Raw genomic sequence first — 20,587 nt, 5'->3', positions numbered from 1 at the left:
TGGCGGAAGGACACGAACATTGTGGAATGTAGAAGACTTCGCAGGCGGAAGAAGGAAGTTTGGGAGAACCAAAAGGTCTGTCAACTCGAAAAGTACAGGAGGCAACGCGCCAGGCGCGGAAGTTTTACTAACAAGCCTACAGGATGAAGCCTTATACACCTCGATCCTCATCCTGCCGAGACAACGAGGGAAATCAGTTTTCCGACAGAATAGACATATTCGAGCGATGGGTTGAGTATTTTGATGAACTGCTCAACAACCAAAATATCGGCGAGTTGGACGTCCCGCCAAATGAAGATGACGGATAAATGCTGCCACCATCAAACATAGAAGAAACAGTTCGTGCAATTCATCCCAATTGCCAGGAGCCGATGGAATTACAGCCGAATTGGTTAAATATGGAGGCGATCAATTTCACCAAGTGGTTCATCAATTTGTGCTCAAGGTGTGGGACAGCGAATGAATGCCTGACGATTGGCAAAGAGGCATTACCTGTCTCATACATAAAAAGGCAGATATCACACAGTCCAGCAATTATAGAGGTATCACGTTGCTGAGTACCATCTATGAGATATTCTCCTCTACCTTGCTAGGCCGAATAGCCTCATATGCTCAGAATATCATTGGCCCATACCAAACATGCTTCACTCCAGGCAAATCAGCACCAGATCAGATTTTTTCTCTGCGGCAAGCGATGGAAAAACTGTTGGAATATGGACATCAGTTGCACCATCTTTTCATCGACTTTAAAGCCGTCCATGACAGCATAGTCAGGGTAAAACTGTACACGGCCACGAGAAAATTCGTTATCCTGACGAAATTACTAAGACTGACTAGGCTGACCCTGACCAATGTGCGAGGGCAGATAAAAGCAGTAGGATCACTCTCAAGACAATTAAACTTCAACAACGGTCTAAGACAAGGGGATGCACTATCATGCGTCCTCCTCAACCTGGTCCTAGAGATTCGCGATGCAGATGTAAATGTGGGAGGCACCATCCGCTTCAAGTCCACCCAACTACTGGTCTACGCTGACGATATTGGCATTGCGAAGAACGACCCGAGATGTACAGTCTACCTTCATTCAGATTGAGCAGGCGTCGCGAAATCTCGGGTTGCACATTAATGAAGGCAAGACGAAGTACATGTCAGCGCCAAAAACCAAAGGATGGGCAACATCTAACCGCAATGGTCAAACAAAAACAATAGGCATTGGAGACTACAATTTTGAGACCGTTGAAAATTGCTCCTAAATAGGGTCGAAAAAAACAACCGATAACAACTATAACGATGGAATCCGCGCATAGTTATTGGCTGCCAATAGAGCCTATTTGAGCTTACGAAAACTGTTTCGCACGAAACTTCTCAGCATAGGGTCCAAGCTCTTACTGTACAAGACTATGATCTTGCCAGTCCTCATGTATTCCTCGGAAACTTGGGTTCTTAACAAGAAAAATTGCGAAATCTTGGCCGCGTTCGAGAGAAGAAGCTTTTGGGGATATCGAATTGGTAGACCTCTTTGCAAAACCGGGATGTCTGGAGTTCCTTATTAAGGCAGGCCTAGGCAGGTTACTGGTTGTTGCGCCGTTGATGACGATGATGATGAAGGGATGAGCCTAGCAGGAGGAGCAGGACAAGCACAAAGACGATCGCCAATATCCATGACGAATGGGCATTTGATTCACGGCAATTGTGTAGATCGAGAGGCGTAACTTCATTCAATTCAACAGAGGCATAGGAAAATGATCGAATCCTGAAACGAGTGTTTTTAAGCAGAGCGTATAAAAATCGACCACAGGGAAAAGCGCTGAAGAAAGGTCTCAATCATCAGTGCAGATAACACTCCATGGCAATGGTTTTCAAATTCGAGGAGGTGGTCCTTAGATCGAGATAGCCGGGGTGAATGTATAAGGGAAATCAAGGCTCAAATAGGCGCCATTGAATGTGTAATTATAGTTAGTAGTCAATGTTAAGATGCAAGGGATTAAATTTATGGTTGACCTGGAGAATTTATTGATTCATGATGCACCCTCAAATATTGGTTTTGACCTTGCTAGCATAGTATCTTTGGCAAAATGCAGCATTAGAAATGACTTACGAAATTCATTCTTCAAAGTTAGATACAATCCAAATGATAAATATTACAAAAAAATGGGAAAAATTTGAAGAAATTATGTAGTTTCAAACTAAGTAGATATAAATCAGTTTCAATCAAGATAAATTGCGAAATTACTTTTATAAAAGAAAACAAATAATAAAAAAAAAAAATAAATGTAATTTGTGTTGACAGTAATTGTATTTTTGTGATGATATAATATCAATATCTTTTCTCGTTTGCACTTCGTAACATACATACAACTTTTCCTTCAAAAACACCTTACAAGATTTGGGCACTCCGTTCGACAATAATTCATTAAATTAACACAGACAACAAAAGGATCGATAGTTTTTAACAGGATGAAAATAAATGCGTGATTTCGATTTAATTACGTCCGCTAATGAGTTACATAACGAATAATGATAATTTAACACTTATTTATTGCAACGTCACAGATACTAAATAAATACAAGCTAAATCATCACGTTTATAGTGATCATTGCCATTTTCATTCAATATAAATAAAATGTGCCACAAATTCTGGGAATTAACTTATGGATTTGACGAATTGTATAATTAACTAATGCAATTTACATATGTCACTATTTAAGGTTAATATATAATGTTTTAATAAATACATTATATTAAAAATTGATTTAAAGCTTTACCATTGTTTTTCCATCGTTTACATATTCATAAATGTACGTGTATACGTTTACTATATAAAATTTGTATATTTTCTAGATAGTTAGTGGTAGGTGTTCGCTGTACTTCTCTTCCTTTACATTATCCTTTATCCTTTATAGTAATTAGAGTACTTATTGGTAATTATATTTACGTGTTCATTTTGTGTCAATAGAAATTTGCTAAGAGAATGTACATAACACAAACGAAGTAGCTACAGATATTTGTTTCAAATACATGCGTACCTACAATGCCATCCTTACAGTATTACATAGTATTACAGAATATGTATCTTTAGTTAAGAATACCCAAGTATACAGATAATTAGAGCTAATTTGCTGTCAGCATTGATTTCAGATGAACAGTGGTCGTACATATTGTACAGTGCATATGGCGCTAGTCCTTGCTCGTACATACAACATGCCAAGCTTATGTTCTTGAAAAGATACTCTTAGCATATAAGACTAGTCTGCTTGTTGGACGGTAGACTGATTAGTGGTCTTTGGAAGTCATCTACATAAAAAACTAAAGAATCCTCGTCCTTTCTCAGAGCGTGGTGCCATCAACATTGGAACTTGATTTTTGTGCGTAACTTTTATCTGTAAAAGGGAAATAGAATGGGATTGAATATCTAAATATATATATTGTATATTATATTAGGTTGGGGAAAAGGTAATGTCGTATTTTGTCAATAAACATATTTTGTGTTGTACTTATCGCATCGGGTCATACTAGACGGCAATTTGAAGACGACAATCTGGGATACAGGTGTCTCTTTGACAGTTTTATGATCGTTCGTTTCAGTCTCAAGTTATAGCGCGTCAAAGATGGAGTTCACCAAGCAAGAAATTCGTCATATTTTACATTTTTACTACCTGGTAGGTAAAAATGCAATGAAGGCGGCCAAAAAAATACCCATAAACTTGTCCGATTTTGTAATGATTCGCACAGCACAGCATTAGTTCGATCGATTTCATTCTGGTGTAGTGGATATCGAAGATACACCCCGTACTGGCAGGCCAATCGTCGTAAAAACCGATAAAATCGTCGAAATCATCCAAGTAGACCGACATGTGAGCATTCGCTCGATTGGCCAGGAACTGGGTAAGGACCATAAAACCGTTCGGAATCATTTGCAGAAGATTGGATTCAAAAAAAAGCTGGATGTTTGGGTGCCACACGATTTGATGGAAGAAAATCTCTTGGGCCGAATCAACGCCTGCGATGCACTGCTGAAATGGAACGAATTCGACCCATTTTTGAAGCGGTGGTTGACTGGTGATGAAAAGTGGATCACATACGAAAATCTCAAGCGAAAAAGATCGTGGTGGAAGTGCGGCAAGCCGGCCTAAACCATCGCCAAGCCCGGATTGACGGCCAGGAAGGTTTTGCTGTGTGTTTGGCGGGATTGGAACGGAGTCATCCACTATGAGCTGCTCAATTATGGCCAGACCATCAATTCGGTCCTCTACTGTGAGCAACTCGACCGTTTGAAACAGGCGATTAACCAGAAGCGGCCAGGATTGGTCAATATGAATGGTGTTCTGATCCACCCGATCAACGCTTGGCCTCACACATCTTTGATGACCCGCCAGAAGCTACGGGAGCTCGGATGGGATGTCCTATCGCACCCACCCATATAGTCCGGACCTGGCACCCAGTGATTACCATCTCTTCCGGTCCATACATTCTCTCGGGGGCTACTAAGTTCGCCTCAAAAGAGGCTTGCGAAGACTGGCTGTCTGAGTTTTTTGCAAATAAAGGGTGGGGGGGGGGGGGGAGGGATAATTAAATTGCCGGATAATTCTAAGTATGTTAAATAAAGCGTTAAAATTCGATCATTATTTTTTCCCCAACCCAATATAATTACAGAGGGTAGAAAATACAATATTTCCAAATCTTAGAATACTCAGAGACAGTGGGTAGTTTCCGCGGCCAGATGGAATAAGTGCTAAGCGAGCAAGCAGAAGTGAAAACTCCAAAGCAAGAGATAGTAATCGAGTGTAATGGCCAAGATGAGGTTATATCACGGGGGGATATCAGTGTTGCGGTAAGGGTGATATGGGCGTGTCTTCCACATGTAAGCCATACAAAAAACAGTGGCATTCACGGGAGCTGGCTTTGTAAGGGCAAAAGTCGACGACGTCCATATCTACACCAGGTACGCCCCTCCTAGTGCAATATAAGCGCAACATGAGGAGTTGCTAAACAACTTGGTGTTAGATGGCAGAGACGGCAGTCTTAAAATTATTTCTGAGGATTTCAACGGGTTGGCCTTGGACTGGGGAAGCTGAGTGACGAACACCAGGGGCCAGATCCTGTTTGGGATCTTCATGGAGCTGGAATCAAACTAGCCAATGTTGTATGCGTGCCTACCTACCGAGGCAAAGGGTTAGGATCGATCGTCGATCTGACTTACCTGAGTACCTCGTTGGCCACTGGAATGACAATCTATCTTCCCAAAGCTGAGGAGATGGAGATAGAGGAGCTTCTGAATCTTCTTTGCGCCTAAAATGAGGGCTCAAAAGCAAATCCGAGAAAACAGACAAACTCCATACGATAGGCGTGGACGACAGTTCTCTAGAGGCAATTGAAGGCAACCATTGTCGTATAAATTTCAGACTAGAATGGTCTCGTGGGAGAGTGAACGCTACGCCTATAGTGACTACCAGGCCATCCTTTATGACATTAAAAACGGGGAGGAGGCAGGAATCGAATGCGCAACGGAAGTGGCAAGACCCGATTAGTTGGTTGGTCCACTGGGGGTTTTCGAGGAAGACACATTAGACGAGTTGCCGGCCTCAGCCAGGAGACAGTGGCCGTCGAGAGCAGTACAATCGGTGCCAACCGTAGCACCGTTGTGCTGAAACCAACCGCAGGGACCTCCCGGAGTGAGGCGTCAGACGGACTAGTGGCTTCCAGCCTGGAACCCACTGCTGTCAAGCTGGGAGTAGCGAGTACCAGACATAGTACTCCCGACCCGAAGCCCTCAGCGTCGGGGGATCCCTCGAAAGCGAAAACCGACAAGAATGTCGGTCGCCGGAAACCGGCTAAGAAGCGAAGGTCCACGGGTGTCGTGCTCAAGAGCCAGTACCAGAAGGCCATGCATATTCTCGGCAAGATTGCCAAGAATAAGGAGGTCGGTACTGTCGACGAGCGGGATGAAAAAGACCTCGCTAAATACCAGGCGATTGTTGATGAATACAACAGCAAACGCCGGGCTGACGAGCAGAAGGCGAAGCCCATCGCTCTAAAACGTAACCGATCTCAAGACGAGGTCGAACAAGATAAGAAGCGGAGCAGAGTGGGCAAGAGCGCAGACGCCAAACAACATACGAAGGAAATTGTACAGCAACCGTCAGCCGGCGGGCCACGTACTGCGAAGCCCTTCAGCGACATGGCCAGGAGTCACTTACGTGTGGCGCTGGCGGATGGCAATTCTGCTAGCGGCAAACTAACGCTGGAGGTGTGGACCAGTGTTGAGGCTAGGCTGTCGGGCATGGTCTATGAACATCTCGTGGAGACCGGAGGCAAACACCCGGAACTCACTTCTCACTTTGATTGATCTCAGGTGGTCCGTGGGTTCCACGTAATAGCTTGCATGGACCAGTTTTCTAAGGACTTTCTCGGTTCGTGTGTCGCTAAGATCAGCGACGCCTGGGAGGGCGTTAAGTTCAAGATTATTCCTTACGACGAGATTCCCAGGAGACCGGTCGCTCGCATCTGGTTGCCGAAGATCCGCCTGGAAAAGGACAAGCTCGTCCATTTCCTGCGCCTTCACAACCCCGGGATTCCCATGGATGACTGGGCTGTTATAAAGGAGGAGGAACCTCAGATATACAGCCAGCCGGTACTACTCCGCATAAACGAGGAGTGCCTGGAGGCACTGAAAAAGGCTGATTATAAAGTGTGGTTCGGAGTCAGGAATGGCAAAGTAAAAGTGTTCCGCTCTGCAAAACCAGACGACGACCTTGACCCAATCGACGTCGCCAACGACTTTTTGGAGGAGATGACGATCGACGGTCCGACGGGGGCTGACAAACTCCCCACGCAAGCAGATCATGCTGAGGGTAACGCAGATAAATCTGCAGCACTCGAAGTGGGCCTCGGCTAATCTGCTCGTCTTCCACTTAGAGGAAGACATCGACATCGCATTAATACAGGAGCCCTGGGTCGGAAGCGACCGAACCATCAAAGGGCTCCAAAGCAAATATTTTAATTTATTCCATAGCACAGGAGACGCTGATCAGGCTAAACCTAGAGCATGTATTCTTGCGAGAAAGAGTCTGCGCGCTTTCCCGTGCTCGGATCTGAGTTCCAATGATCTAGTTGTGGTCAAGCTAGAGCAGGTGGGGGCAGAGAACGTGTGTATTTCCTCGGCGTACATGGCTCACGACCGATTAGCTCCGCCAGAAGAACTACAACATCTGAAGAGCACCATAACAGCAAAGAAAGCCAACCTGCTGATATGCTGCGACGCAAATGCAAGGCATACGCTTTGGGGCAGCTCCGAAATCAACGAAAGAGGTGAGTCATTCTTTGATTTTATTATTACTTCAAATCTATCGGTGTGTAACAGGGGCAGTACACCAACTTTTCATTTCCCCTGCTCGGAGAACTGTGGCGGTTGGGAGGAGGTCCTTGATATCACCCTAATAACCGACAACGGGATTCTTATGGTGGAGGACTAGAGAGTGTCTGACCAGAGATCCTTCTCTGACCGCATTTGGATACTCTTCAGTCTAGATCTCGCCGCAGAGGTCTCCAAGCCCTTTAGAGACCCTAGGAGGATCGACTGGAGAAAGTTTGGTCAGGTAATTAAGAACAAACTCTCCGGTGCGCAAATTGGTAGGATTGGCACGACAGACAAACTGGAGTCAAAGGTCGGGGCTCTGGAGAAGGCATTTGATACCGCCTTCAAAGTCTCGTGCCCTGCTAAGTACAGCAAAAAGACCCTGCCACCGTGGTGGAATGAAGATCTCTCTAGTCTTAGGAAGCTGACCAGAGAAATCTTCAACATCTGCTACAGGCAAAAATACTGGCAGCCATACAAGGACTGCCTAAAGAAGTACAAGTCGGCCATCAGGACTGCCAAGAGGCGGTCTTGGCTAGACTATTGTCAGAACATTGAAAGCACTAGTGAATCCGCGAGGCTCAGTAAGATTCTGTCCAAGGAACATAAGAGTCCATCCTTCCTTACAAAGTCGTAAGGCTCCTAGAAGGAATCTTCTAGCGAAACCTTGGAGCTGCTAGTGCAAACGCACTTTCCCTCCAGTGAGGAGGACTGTGAGTCAGAACCTCGCTTGGAGGGTTTGCGGCAACCCCAGCTGTGCGAGACTATCAAATCGGTAATTACCGGGGATAGGATCGGCTGGGCTATAAACAGCTTCTCCGCATACAAATCTCCAGGCCCAGATGGCATAATGCCAGTCATGCTACAGAAGCAGCAGGAAAGGGTTGTGCCGTGGCTTGTTGAGATTTACCGGAGCTGCATCACTTTAGGATACGTACCGCAGTCCTGGAGGCGTACACGGGTGTTTTTCATACCGAAAGCGGGCAGGCGCGGTCATGAGTCCGCGAAGGATTTTCGGCCAATCAGCCTGACCTCTTTCGTGCTGAAGACCCTAGAACGCGTCCTGGACATTCACTTAAGGACGATTATGGAGAGAACACCTTTCTCTAAGTCCCAGCATGCCTACCTCAAAGGAAAATCCACAGAAACCGTCCTCCACGAGGTAAGTGGCACGGTTGAGCGGTCGCTGCAGTACAAACAGTATACCCTTGCTGCCTTCTTGGATATAGAAGGAGCCTTCAACAACGTCAGTACCAACGCCATCAAGGAAGCCTTGACCGGTATTGGATTGGAGGGTTATCTCACGCATTGGATTATATCCATGCTGAGTACCAGGATAATCCAGTCCGATGTCGGAGGCAACCACTTGACCAGAGCTGTGAACAGAGGCACACCCCAGGGTGGTGCTATCTCACCGGCGCTCTGGTTAATAGTAATGGACAAAATTTTACATACATTGGACAGCAGCGGGATGAAGGTGGTGGCGTATGCCGACAACTTGGTGATATTAGTATCAGGGATGTTTCTGTCCATTATGAGCGACATCATGGAAGGACCGTTGCGAAGGGTGTGCCTGTGGGCCGCAAGATGCGGACTCAGGATAAACCCAACCAAAATGCAACTGATGCTGTTCACCACCAAGACAAGGATACCTGAATTCCATCTACCACGGCGGAATGAACAAAGATTGGTTCTTTCCTCTAAAGTAAAGTCTCTGGGTGTAATCCTGGATCCTAAGCTAAATTGGAGGTTGAACATAGAACTGAGGGTTAAGAAGGCCTGTATAGCCTTCTATGGCTGTAAGAGAACCTTTGCAAAGAAATGGGGTCTCTGGCCGAGGATGGTTCTCTGGATGTACACCGCTGTAGTGCGTCCGATCCTGACGTACGGCTCTATTGTATGGTGGCAGGCTTTGAAGAAGAAATACAATAGAACGAAGCTTAATAGGATTCATAGCACCGCGTGTGCAGGTGCTACGGGGGCTCTGCAGTCCTGCCCGGCAGATGCTCTCAATGTACTCCTGCATCTCCTCCCCCTAGACCTCCACATCAAATATGTTGCAGCGTGCAGTGCCGTCAGACTACGTGAGTCCGGATGCTGGGCAGCGAAGTCCTACGGCCACAGCAACATTCTAGATGAAATACCTCGAGAAATCTGGTCATCCCCCACGGACTATGTCACACGCAAGCTGAACTTCACGAGAAACTTTGCTGTGGACCTTCCAACCAGGGCAAAGTGGAAGACCGGCGGCGTGTTGCAAGACTATGACACGGTATTCTTTACGGACGGATCAAAGATGGCCTATGGAGTCGGCGCGGGGGTTTTCTCGAATACACACGGTGTATCCAAGTGGTATGGTCTCCCAGGTTTCACCAGTGTATTCCAGGCGGAAGTACTGGCGATATTGGAAGTAGTAGGAAGGAGTAGTCTTAAAAAGGCCGTACAGGAAAGTAAGCGGAATCGCTACAGGCAGCGTTGCTCTGAGGCGAGTACTTGGGGCGGTGCCTACAAAGTTGTAATGAAAAAAATTTCTCAAAAGACGTGCCCGCAACTCTTGTTTAAAATAATTGCCATTCTTTTCCGACAGTAGGGAGTAAGCGGACCTTAGCCAACGGTTTACCAGGACGTCTCTTGATCCCCGGGGTGAGTGAGGAGAAACTACAAGAGATCTGTGACAAATTGGGGATTGGACGGGAATCCGAACACAAATGGTGTGAAATCCATCCCGTAATACGCGGCTTATGTCTGGACGGGAGCACTAGAAAGTGAATCCAAGTTAAATATTGGCCTGTTGCGAGGACTACAATCAACAAAGATCGATGAATAAAAGGGACAGACCAGCAATAGTGCGTTTGAGGTTAGCATAGCAGACGGCAGAAAGGAAACATGCATCAGTAACGCATGATTCAAAAGCTGCCTGCGCCTCTGAAATAAAGCCTCAAGCCGCAAAAGGTTCTCAAGAAGCCTGAGGACAGATCGAAGCTAAAAACAGAGCTCAAAGACGAGGAATCCTTGGGCAGGTTAAGGGTGAAGGTAGGAGTCTTTACGTTAGCTATGTTAACCTGATGAAGGCTGTCCGCATCATTTCTGGAGCTAATATTTGCTCACGAGGAACAGGAAATTATTGAAAAGTTTATCGTCGCGCTGATGTATAAGGCATGTAGTTCCAAGCTTGTGTACAAAGGCATACATTTCCGATCACGTCTCATACTCGTATGGTAAACTGCGTCACGGAGGACATGGCAAAATGAATCAGGACTATAGTCCGTAATTTGGTAGGCTGGAAAATAGCAGCAGACATGTGCTGGAAATGATATACCTAAAGCATACATGGTGACATTCTATTTTCCCAAAGCCGAAAAACTTCTGAATTTTCTTAACGGCCAAAACGAGGATGTCCGCACACGGTCGTGGAGAGTATGCAAAAGCAGGGGCTTGGAGAAACTCTTTACGATTGGAGTGGACAACCGATCTATGTAGTCGATCAAAAGCAACAAGCACTATATAAATTGCAGATTCGGTAACTTCCTCTTGCACGGGCTTAAGAAGAAACAAAACAAGGATATAAGCGGATAGAAAATATACCGAATTCCGTGGAAGAATCATGGAGCTTATGGAGACCAAAAGGGCAGGAACGAGTGAACAGGTAGACCTGATGCTTATGGAGGAGTAGAGGCTAGATGATCTCGACCAGGATCCTCCAAGGCAAAAGGCAGATAGCGAGCCAATCATGAATGCAAACAAGGAACAGCGTTAAGATAGCCTAGGTAAACCGTTACAATACAAAAGCTGTGTCTTTACTACGGTGGTGGGAATGGTGCTGGTTTAGATAGCCTGGGTTTGCCGGGTGCAGAAATACTTTAATTTGGAATTAAGAATGATGCAAGCAACTTAAATCCAAATTAAAGTATTTCAGTGTTTTTGAGTTTCTGACTGGAGACTTAATTCCTTTAGAATTCAGTGAGAGATCTTATAAGGCAGTCGTAACATCGGGTTCCTCCCCACAAGTCGTTATGCCCATACGGAACTGCGAGAAGAAGATGTGAAATTTAGGGAGGCAACGACACCAATTGCAGAAGTGAGTACTTTTTTGAATTTATCCTTAGTAATAGGGGCATATGATGATGAAATCCGCGCACGGTTGTTGGTAGCCAACAGAGCCTATTTCAGCTTACAAAAACTGTTCCGCTCGAAACGTCTCAGAATAGGATTAACGCTCTTACTGCTCAAGATAATGATCTTGTCAGTCCTCATGTATTCCTCGGAGACGTGGGTTCTTAGTAAGAAAAATTGTTAATTTTTTGCCGCGTCCGAGAGAAGAATCCTCCGAGGAATTTTTGTCCCCCTACATGAGGATGGACGATTCTGTACCCTACATAGCGACGAAACCTATGAGCGATGCCACGACCGTTTGGTTGTGGATAAAATCCGGCTCAATGGTGGGTGGGTCACTTAATCGGTATGGATGAGGATGATCCAGCACGGAAAGTCTATAAGGACAATATCTATGCCTAAGATGGAGTTGCGAGAGAGGCGTCTTCGATGGTATGATCACGCAGTTCGTGCAAACGAGAATTCACTTGCCAAGATTGGTCTGAACATCGAAGTCGATGGTAAACGACCAAAAGGCAAACCTAAGCAACGGTGGCTTGATACGCTGGATGGGGATTTGAAAGCCTCGAGATTGCACCCAGGTCAGGCATTCGATAGAGCCAAATGGCGAAGCCGATTACGACGAGCCGACCCCGCTTGTGAACGGGACAAAGGCTGAAGAAAAAGAAGAAGAAGATCACCAGGCAGGTTTTAGGGATATCGAATTGGTGGACCTCGGCGCAAAACTGGGATGTCTGGAGTTCCTTATTAAGGCAGGCCTAGACCGGATACCGGTTGTTGCGCCGTTGATGATGATGATTGTGTGTGCAAGTGAGAAGACTTTACCAAAGGCCAAGAGGGAAGGCAAAATATCGGCAGCTGGAGAACCAATACCGCGATTTTCGAAGTAGCCTTAAGAAGGAAAAGTAGGCAGAATTGCTACAGGCAGCTGTGGCTTGAGGCGGATACGTGGGACGCTGCTCAGATGGTTGTAATGAACAAGATTCGTAGGTAAAAATCATACCAAGTGACGTACCTGCGACTCTTGTTTAAAATAATTCCAATTCTTCTCCCCCAATAGGAAGAAAATGGACCTCAGCCAACGGTTCCGCAGGACGTTTCTCGATTCCCGGGGTGAGCGAAGAGAAACTACGACAGATATGTGAAGGAATTGGAAATAATAAGGCTCCGGAATTGGACGAGAATCCGAACAAAACCATGAAGTTGCTGCAAAAATCAAGCCCGCATGGTTCATAAGCGGATTTGAATTGTGCATGCTAGAAGGAATGGTTCTCGGAAAGAGGCCGAGGTTGGTTCTGCTACTGAAGGCCCAAAAACCACCTCGCACATCCTAGTCACATCACTCTATCTGTTTTTAGACGCTACGGGGAAGATGTTGGTGAGGCTGATATATAACACGCTGCTTCCGTTCGTCAGGCTAGCGGGTCGCTTATCAGAGCCGCAGTATGGATTTTAGAGAGTCCGTTCTACGGTCGATGCAATAGCAATAGTCATGGATCTGGCTCGGGAGGCGTCGGCTGTTGGTAACTCTGTCAACTGAGTTGGAATAAAGGCACCCTGGCTAAACTGTGTGACCTTGGTTAGCTTGGTTTAGCGATAGTTACCTTACGGATGGACTTTTTTGGTACAGACGGATGACGGGCCGGAAGGATATGTTGTGACCGCAGGTGGGTTCCATACTGTGGAACATAATGTATGAAGGAGTGCTTGGCCTTCAAGTGCCAAGGGTGGCAGTGTTGATTGGTTCTGTAGACGACCTGGCGGTGGTGGTAAATGTGAGCCGCCCGAGAATGTAGAATTGAGTAGCACATTGCGTGATACTTACTGAAATTTAACGCTTACCCATTAGTAGATCACCAGCGCAACACAGGTTAAGGTCGTCGGCATAGCAGATAAGGACAAGTAAGGAAGGCAGATGTCGTTGATAAAAAAGATTTAAAATATGGCCTTGAGGAATTTCAGAGGAGGGGGGAGCAGCGGGATGTGCAGCCAGCAAAAGGAATGCTGCAGGATTGATTGAAAGGGGGGGGGGGGGGGGCGCCGAGAAAGGTAAATTAGAACAAAAGTATCTAGTGATGTACAGTATCGAGAGCTTTAAAAAAATTTGTATGTAGACAGTATGCAGTTCCTGCCGAGAATTTATACATTTGTCTACGAAGTTAGTGAAATTGGGCAAATTATAGACAGTGAATCTACGTTTAACAAAACTGTACTGCTCCTTCACTATGAGATGGTCAAAGTGGATGGACAACTATTCGCTGACATATTTTCCGAAGATTTGGGAACAGGACGAGAGGAGCAAAACAGGCCAGTAATTGTAAGCACGAAGGCGACCGTCACCTTTATGAATGGGGATGATGAATGCCTGTTTCTACAAGCAAAGAAAACCAGGCTCATCGATTCACTTGATGGAAATCATCGGTGGGGGAGGGGAAATGGGCTGCCCGGATTTAATTAGAAAGAGGTTTGAAAGATCGTCCTAACCAGATCCGACATTGGTGTCAAGTGTGCAAATAAGGCACTCAACTATGAGAGGAGTGAGGAGAGGAGAGCGCAGGCAGGGAAGACTGCATCTAGTCGTGGGGGAGAAGAAAAAGGTGGTAAGGGAGCATAGACTGAGGGAAAGAAGTGACAGAATAAACCACTAAATAATTCGGGGAGTTAGTATTGCAGCCGACGAATTTGATGGATGGAGTACATCGCTCTTTTAACATGCAAATCTCACGTCGTATGAGCGGCGTCCTGCAATCTTCCTCTTCCTGAGAATGCCAAGGTAGGGTATGAACCTCAAAGGGCGCGCCTCATAAGAAAGGCAGGAGGCATCGATTGAAGATGTGTTTTGTCAAGGATCTTCCTTCTGGATCGCAGGACTTTGATCTCCACGTGCGCGGTTGAACCCTAAATTTTGTTATTTTCACTTTTCAGGTTTAGCTCGGTAGACTGGCGCGAATTTCCATGTTTGTAGAATTTTCAGGTTCCGGTGTGGACCCATCCATCGGTAAAGGATATGTGAAGATTTTTATAATGACACGTGAGGGATCGAATTGTTCAAAAGACTCCCCTCCACAGTTCCGAACCGGGCTTGCATGGAGGCAAGCAAGCATATGTCGACAGAACACTTCGATGGAGCTTCTATTATTGCGGGCTAACCATCATGGTGGTAGCAGACATGAATTCGGTGTTGGGTGGTATTTGGCGGCTATCGACAGGCAAGGCAAACTTCTGATTGCAAGATTTCGGTCCAGGTTAAGGAGCATCACAATTGTTTAGTGCTATACACCAATGGAACTTTCATCAGCAGTAGATTTAGGAGTTATCTCCTGGATATGCATAACAAAAGAGGCGCTGACATCGGCCTCGAAACGAATCACCATCTGATAGCCGATAAACTTTGCTTGCATGTTGTGTCTCCCACAGGTTTAGAGAACTGCGACTCCCCAAGTTCAACATCGGCCGTTTGTATGACTTAGCTGTAGCTCGACAGTGGAAGAGCTATCTTGCTGCTCGGACGGTACATACGCTGAGTAACCCGCCTGAGAATATCGATTAGCATTGGGACACGTTCTAAAGAAGGGTCATGAGATCTGGCTGATTGCGGAATCGTAAAACCGGATCGATAAACGGGAGTGGTTGACAGCTCTATTCACAATATTTTGTTTAAGGATTGAGGGGTCCTTAGTCCACATCCACTTGAATTTGCGGCGGCCCAAATGGGAAGCAAGTTCCTCCCTCTTTTTTTGGTCCACGGACCCATCGTTTAGAGCTTAGCACCCAAACGAAGACGGCTTCACGGTTTCTTACCAGGGCAGAGGCAAATCGTCAGACGAAGCCTCACCTCTGCCCTGGGAGCAGCGTGACCGAAGTGGCTCGTAGATATTGAATGCTTCAGTACACATAGAGCTTACCTCGATTTCTAATCATATCACAGCCGGTGAAATTTCTATTCTTGTGGATGAAATGGCTAGTGGCCATATGATGCAGATAGGGATTGTTTTTCCAAGAAGAAGAAAAATCATTTAAGCCATTAATGCACTCACACCGCTAGGCTGCACTTGCCTTTATTGCAGATCTGTTACTTTCACTTGTACGGAAATCTTAGGAATCCGAGACCTTTTTTAGAGAGTGGAAGAAGGGGATGATCGTTAAGGTTGCAAAGAAGGGCAATCGTTTTCAATGTGACAATTAAGGGGCATTTGCGCGCTTCCTGATGCCGCAAGGATGATTGTTAAAATAATTCTGAAACGCACAAAAGCTTGATCGACAGAGAGCAGATTGGTTTCCGCTCCAGATCCATCCATATTATTTTTTCATGTTGTCGGTAATTTTTTTGACGGTGCCTTGTCCGTAGGATGTGGAGTCGTTCAATGGGCTATGACATCGTTCCTCAACCATCTCGACAACGTTGATGACATCTGTTTACTCTGCCATCGTGTCATGGACCTTGGCGGAGAGGTAGGTAGAGTTGAACTAAATATAAACACCAAAAAAACCAAAGTTTTCTATCTCAGTTTAAAGGGTCATCGTACTCTTCCTATCTGCATTAATAGGCAGCGCACTGAAAGTATCAATTTGTATATTTAGGAAGTGTGGTTTCTGCCGGCGATTGTATAAACAGCGTTAGATCCGCAGTTATCTCAATACCAAGATCAAGTTGAGACTCTTCTGTGCTAGGCGTCTATCTATGTTGTTACATGGGAGTAGCGCATGGAAAGTCATTCCCTTGTAACTAGAAAGCTCCATGTCTTCTTCAACACCTGCCTGTATAGTATGATCGCAGTACTGACACAAACTCAAACGAAGAATTTGGTCAGTGTACAGGTCTGGTACCTGGATAAGTTACACATTAAGGAGAGGTGATAATTGCATTGCTCATACTACAATTCGTTGAACTTTTGAACCGTTGTTCTGTATACATGAGGTCGTGCATTGTCGTGAAGGAATATCACACCATCTCGGCCGTTGAATACTCAATTTTTGGTGCATTTTCACGAGTTGGGCACAGAATTTCAGTGCATTTAAAAAAGGTTTCTTCAGGTACCAAAAAAGAATATTGGATAACTCCAGCTGTAGCCCACCAAACATTCAGCATTACTGTCTTCGGTTTCGGCATATGCTTCGGTGGCTCATCAGCATCTAGCCATTGTCCTGATCGGCGACAATTGTGATATATTTTCCACTTTTCATTACATGTCACTATTCTGTGCGCTCCTGTTGCGATAGAGTAAAGAACTGCAAATTTCCATTTGTTTTGCTCCGCAAGGGCATCATCATCATCAACGGCGCAACAACCGTAATCCGGTCTAGGCCTGCCTTAGTAAGGAACTCCAGATATCCCGGTTTTGCGCCGAAGTCCGATATCCCTAAAAGCTGTCTGGGGCCTGACCTACGCCATCGTTCCATCTCAGGTAGGGTCTGCCCATTCCTCTTTTTCTATCATAGATATTGCCCTTATAGACTTTCCTGGCTGGATCATCCTTATCCATACGGATTAAGTGACCCGCCCACCGTAACCTATTGACCCGGATTTTATCCACAACCTGACGGTCATGGTATCGCTCATAGATTTCGTCGTTATGTAGGCTACGGAATCATCCATCCTCATGTAGGGGACCAAAGGGCATGCGGAACCCATTTGTCGAGCTTTTTCACCTTTCCAACTAGTTGCTAGTGCCGGGAACTGTCGAATAGTGGTCGCCCAGTTTCTCTGTAATGTCTCTCACAGACTGACGTGTGTCGGATTCGACTAGCAAACGCAGCTCGTCGTTGTCAATCGATGGTCCTAGATGTCCACGTAGCTCACTTTGAAGGTTTGCGTCGCCTGACCGGAATTTTCCGAACCACCGCCGTTTGGTTTATTCGCTTACTGCATCAGCTCCAAACGCGCTGTTAATGTTCCTGGTCGCCTCCGCTGCTTTATGATCGAGTTTGAACTCATACAGAAAAAGTATACGTTTTTGACTCTTTTCCATCCTTTTTAAGGTTTTGCTTGCAAAACAAAACCTTATTAAAATCGGTTCAATGTCTGTCTGTCTGTCTGTCTGTCTTTTTTTTATACGTTGGAAGGTGGAAAGTTTCAAAACCTACCGGTGGCTCCTGCCATACGGTTATGTGAAGCTTTTACTCATTAAAACCACCTCCTTCTCCTTCGCTTAAACCACTGCCATTTCGGTAATACATCGCGGGGCAGGATCAGTTATGAACTGCAGCTTCTGTCGTTATTTGTAACTTTCCTCCGAAGCTCCTCCCTCCTCAGCAGATTGTGGATCGCCTTCATTAATTTTTCCACCGCCCTCCAAGATGTTTCAGAGGCTAGCATGTGGTCCACGATATTCTGGGGTGCCAACCGTGCCTCAGCGTCAATTTCCGCCTCCACTCTGTGTGCAGCGGATCGCGGGCAGTTAAAAACAACATGCTCCGCATCTTCCGGAATCATCACGCATGTCGGGCAATACGTCACGCCCGAAGCGATAAAGGTATGCACGGTACACACCGTGTCCGCTTAAGAATTGAGTTAGGTGGTAACTAACCTCACTGTGCCTTCGCTTGATCCATTTACAGACATCTGAAATAATCCTGTTTGTCCAGTGTCCTTTAGGTGAATCATTCCACCTTTTTTGCCATTCCAAAATAGAACCACTTCGTGCCAATTGCCGACGATAGGTATAGGACTCACCGATTGCATATGATGGGTCATAGAGGCGTCGGCCCTCGTTCGCCAAGATGTCGATGGGGATCATGCCGGCTATCACACAAGCTGCTTCATATGAAGTTGTACGGTAAGCGCATGTCGTACGTAATGTGCTCAATCGGTATGGGGCTGCAATTTTTCTTCTATTTGCTTCCACCTTCAAAGACGATACCCAGACTGGAGCTGCATAAAGCAAGATGGAGCTAACAACACTCGAGATTAGAAGCCGACAGCCTTGCCTAGGACCACCTATATTTGGTAACATTCTCCGGAAGCCTGGGTTGCTAAATTTTCAAGATGAGACTTGAATTTCAGTCTTTGGTCAACCATGACTCCTAGGTATTTAAGCGTTGGCTGTGACTGTATTATGTGTTCACCAATCCTGATCTTTATCGACGTCTGCTTCCTTCGCTTTGTAATCAAGACTACCTCGGTTTTATGCTCCGCGAGTGTCAGACCAGCTTCTTCTAGTCAAGACTTGATTTCAAAAATTGCTTCGTTTGTGAGTGCCTTGATCTCATCAATATCTTGTGCCATGATAGACACTCCGATATCGTCTGCGAAGCCAATGATTGTCACTCCTTTGGGTAGTGGTAACATTAAAATTCCGTCATACATTATTATCCACAGGAGAGGACCGTGGACTGATCCTTGTGGAACCCCGCAGGTTGTTGTATACGTCTTAGGTCCATCGTCCGAATCGTAACACAATATCCTCTCCCGGAGAAATTTCGCGGCTATGTGCACCGGGTATTTAGGAGCGCCCAATTTGACTAAAGCTGCAATTATTTTGCTCCATTTTGACGTATTAAAGGCATTTTTCACGTCGAAAGTAACTACCGTGCAAGATTTATCGGCCTCCATTGCTTTTTCCGCAATTTCCGTCACCGTGCTGATGGCATTGAAAGTAGATCTTGCCTTTCGGAATCCGAACTGCATGTCTGAGAGACCACTCTCCCTTTCTGTGATTGGTACAAGTCTATTGAAGATGACCCGTTCGAAAAGTTTGCCGATGCCGTTTAGCAGGCATATAGGTCTAGAAGACGAAGGATCACCCAAAGGTTTATTTGGCTTCGGGATTAGCACAAGCTTCTGTTTCGCGTCGTAAATGTTTCAGAGAGCCACCTTGGAACTGCTTCGGCGGCCACTGTCAGTGCCTTATTCGGAATGCCGTCTAAACCTGGGGCTTTATTTTAGGCAAACTTCTTCGCGGCTTCCAGGACTTCTTTCGTGGTTACCTGAGGAATTTCACCGGGATCTACCTGGACAGTGGGTAGGTTCGACTCACTGCCTGTCTGTCCGTCTGTTTGTCTGTCTATCTGTCACAAGCGCTTTTTTCAGAAACGGCTATTCCGATTGACACGAAGTTTGGTGAGAAAGTGGGAACTGTGGACCCCCAAACATGTAGTGAGTGATATCCTTCTAGGTTGAATTTATGGGGGGCCCAAACATGTAAAAGGGGGGTGTAAAATTTTTTTTCACCGAATATAGTCATGTGGGGTATCAAATGAAAGGTCTCGATGAGTGCTTTTCGAAACCGGTCTTAGTTTTAAGATTTGTTAGAAAGGCGGGGAGTGGGAGGGGTGGAAAATGACGATTTCTTTAACGGACCCATTCTCAGAAACTACCCAACCGAAAAATCTAAAAAATTCATGAAGCCTCTATATGGTCTCCAGGCCTCAAAATACTCTCCATATCTGTTCAAATTACCATATTTTTGGGGAAATTGAGTAAAACCCCTCTTAAGTTTATCCCAGAGTTATAAAAGTTGGTAATAATATGAAATATAATATGAAACATATTATCCCCAAGTTTTATCAGAATCATACTATTAGTAACAAAGTTACAGTAGGTCAAAGTTGATTTTACCGTGTAAATTTACAGCAACTGAATATCATTATCACACTAAAGTGGGTAGTCAGACATGCTAAATGCATATACGTAACGGGCTACGTACAAATGGGATAGTTCGTTACTCAAATATACTCACAGAAGAAGCAAACAGAACCTTTCATACCTGGAGCGTCCAGCTTCCGGTTTCTCGACTTGTTATTCACTGTTATCACAACGATGGTCAAAATTGAAATGACTTAAATATAGGAGTATTTATACTTCATTATCCGACACCAACAGCGCCAACTGGTGGTGGTTTGATTGAGCAAAATCGCAACTAACTTCACTTGATTGCCAAATCGGCCATTTTATGTGCAACAACCTAATATTGTCGTTATTATTACGGTTTTGGTGCCGATGGACAATTATCTGGTAATGAAATGATGAAATTTCAAAGGAAAATTAGATTTGTATAGGAAAGAACCATTGGTGAATCTACCCCGGATCAACTCTTGTATTTTCAGCATGATGAGTGCTCACTTGCATTCAAAATTTCAAAAGGAACTGCGGAAGTGATTTGCTATGCTAGGCCATGTCG

At 45.3% G+C, this 20,587-nt stretch overlaps 1 protein-coding gene across 4 annotated transcripts in view; it reads right to left on the bottom strand.

The window, feature by feature from the left end:
* Window positions 1-2,251: 2,251 nt before the first annotated feature.
* The window catches only part of LOC119661393 (diacylglycerol kinase 1), a 331,394-nt gene continuing 313,058 nt past the window's right edge, over window positions 2,252-20,587 (bottom strand). For all 4 annotated transcript variants that reach the window (XM_038070718.1, XM_038070721.1, XM_038070719.1 and 1 more), the window contains exon 21: window positions 2,252-3,381. In XM_038070718.1, the coding sequence (XP_037926646.1) occupies window positions 3,292-3,381 (90 nt within the window). In that variant the 3' untranslated portion in view covers window positions 2,252-3,291. The remainder of the gene's footprint in view (window positions 3,382-20,587) is intronic.

Source organism: Hermetia illucens, chromosome 1, assembly GCF_905115235.1.
Source record: "Hermetia illucens chromosome 1, iHerIll2.2.curated.20191125, whole genome shotgun sequence".
NCBI lineage: Eukaryota > Metazoa > Arthropoda > Insecta > Diptera > Stratiomyidae > Hermetia > Hermetia illucens.
The sequence above is the reverse complement of the archived record's forward strand: the minus strand, read 5'-3'. Positions and strand labels throughout refer to the sequence as shown.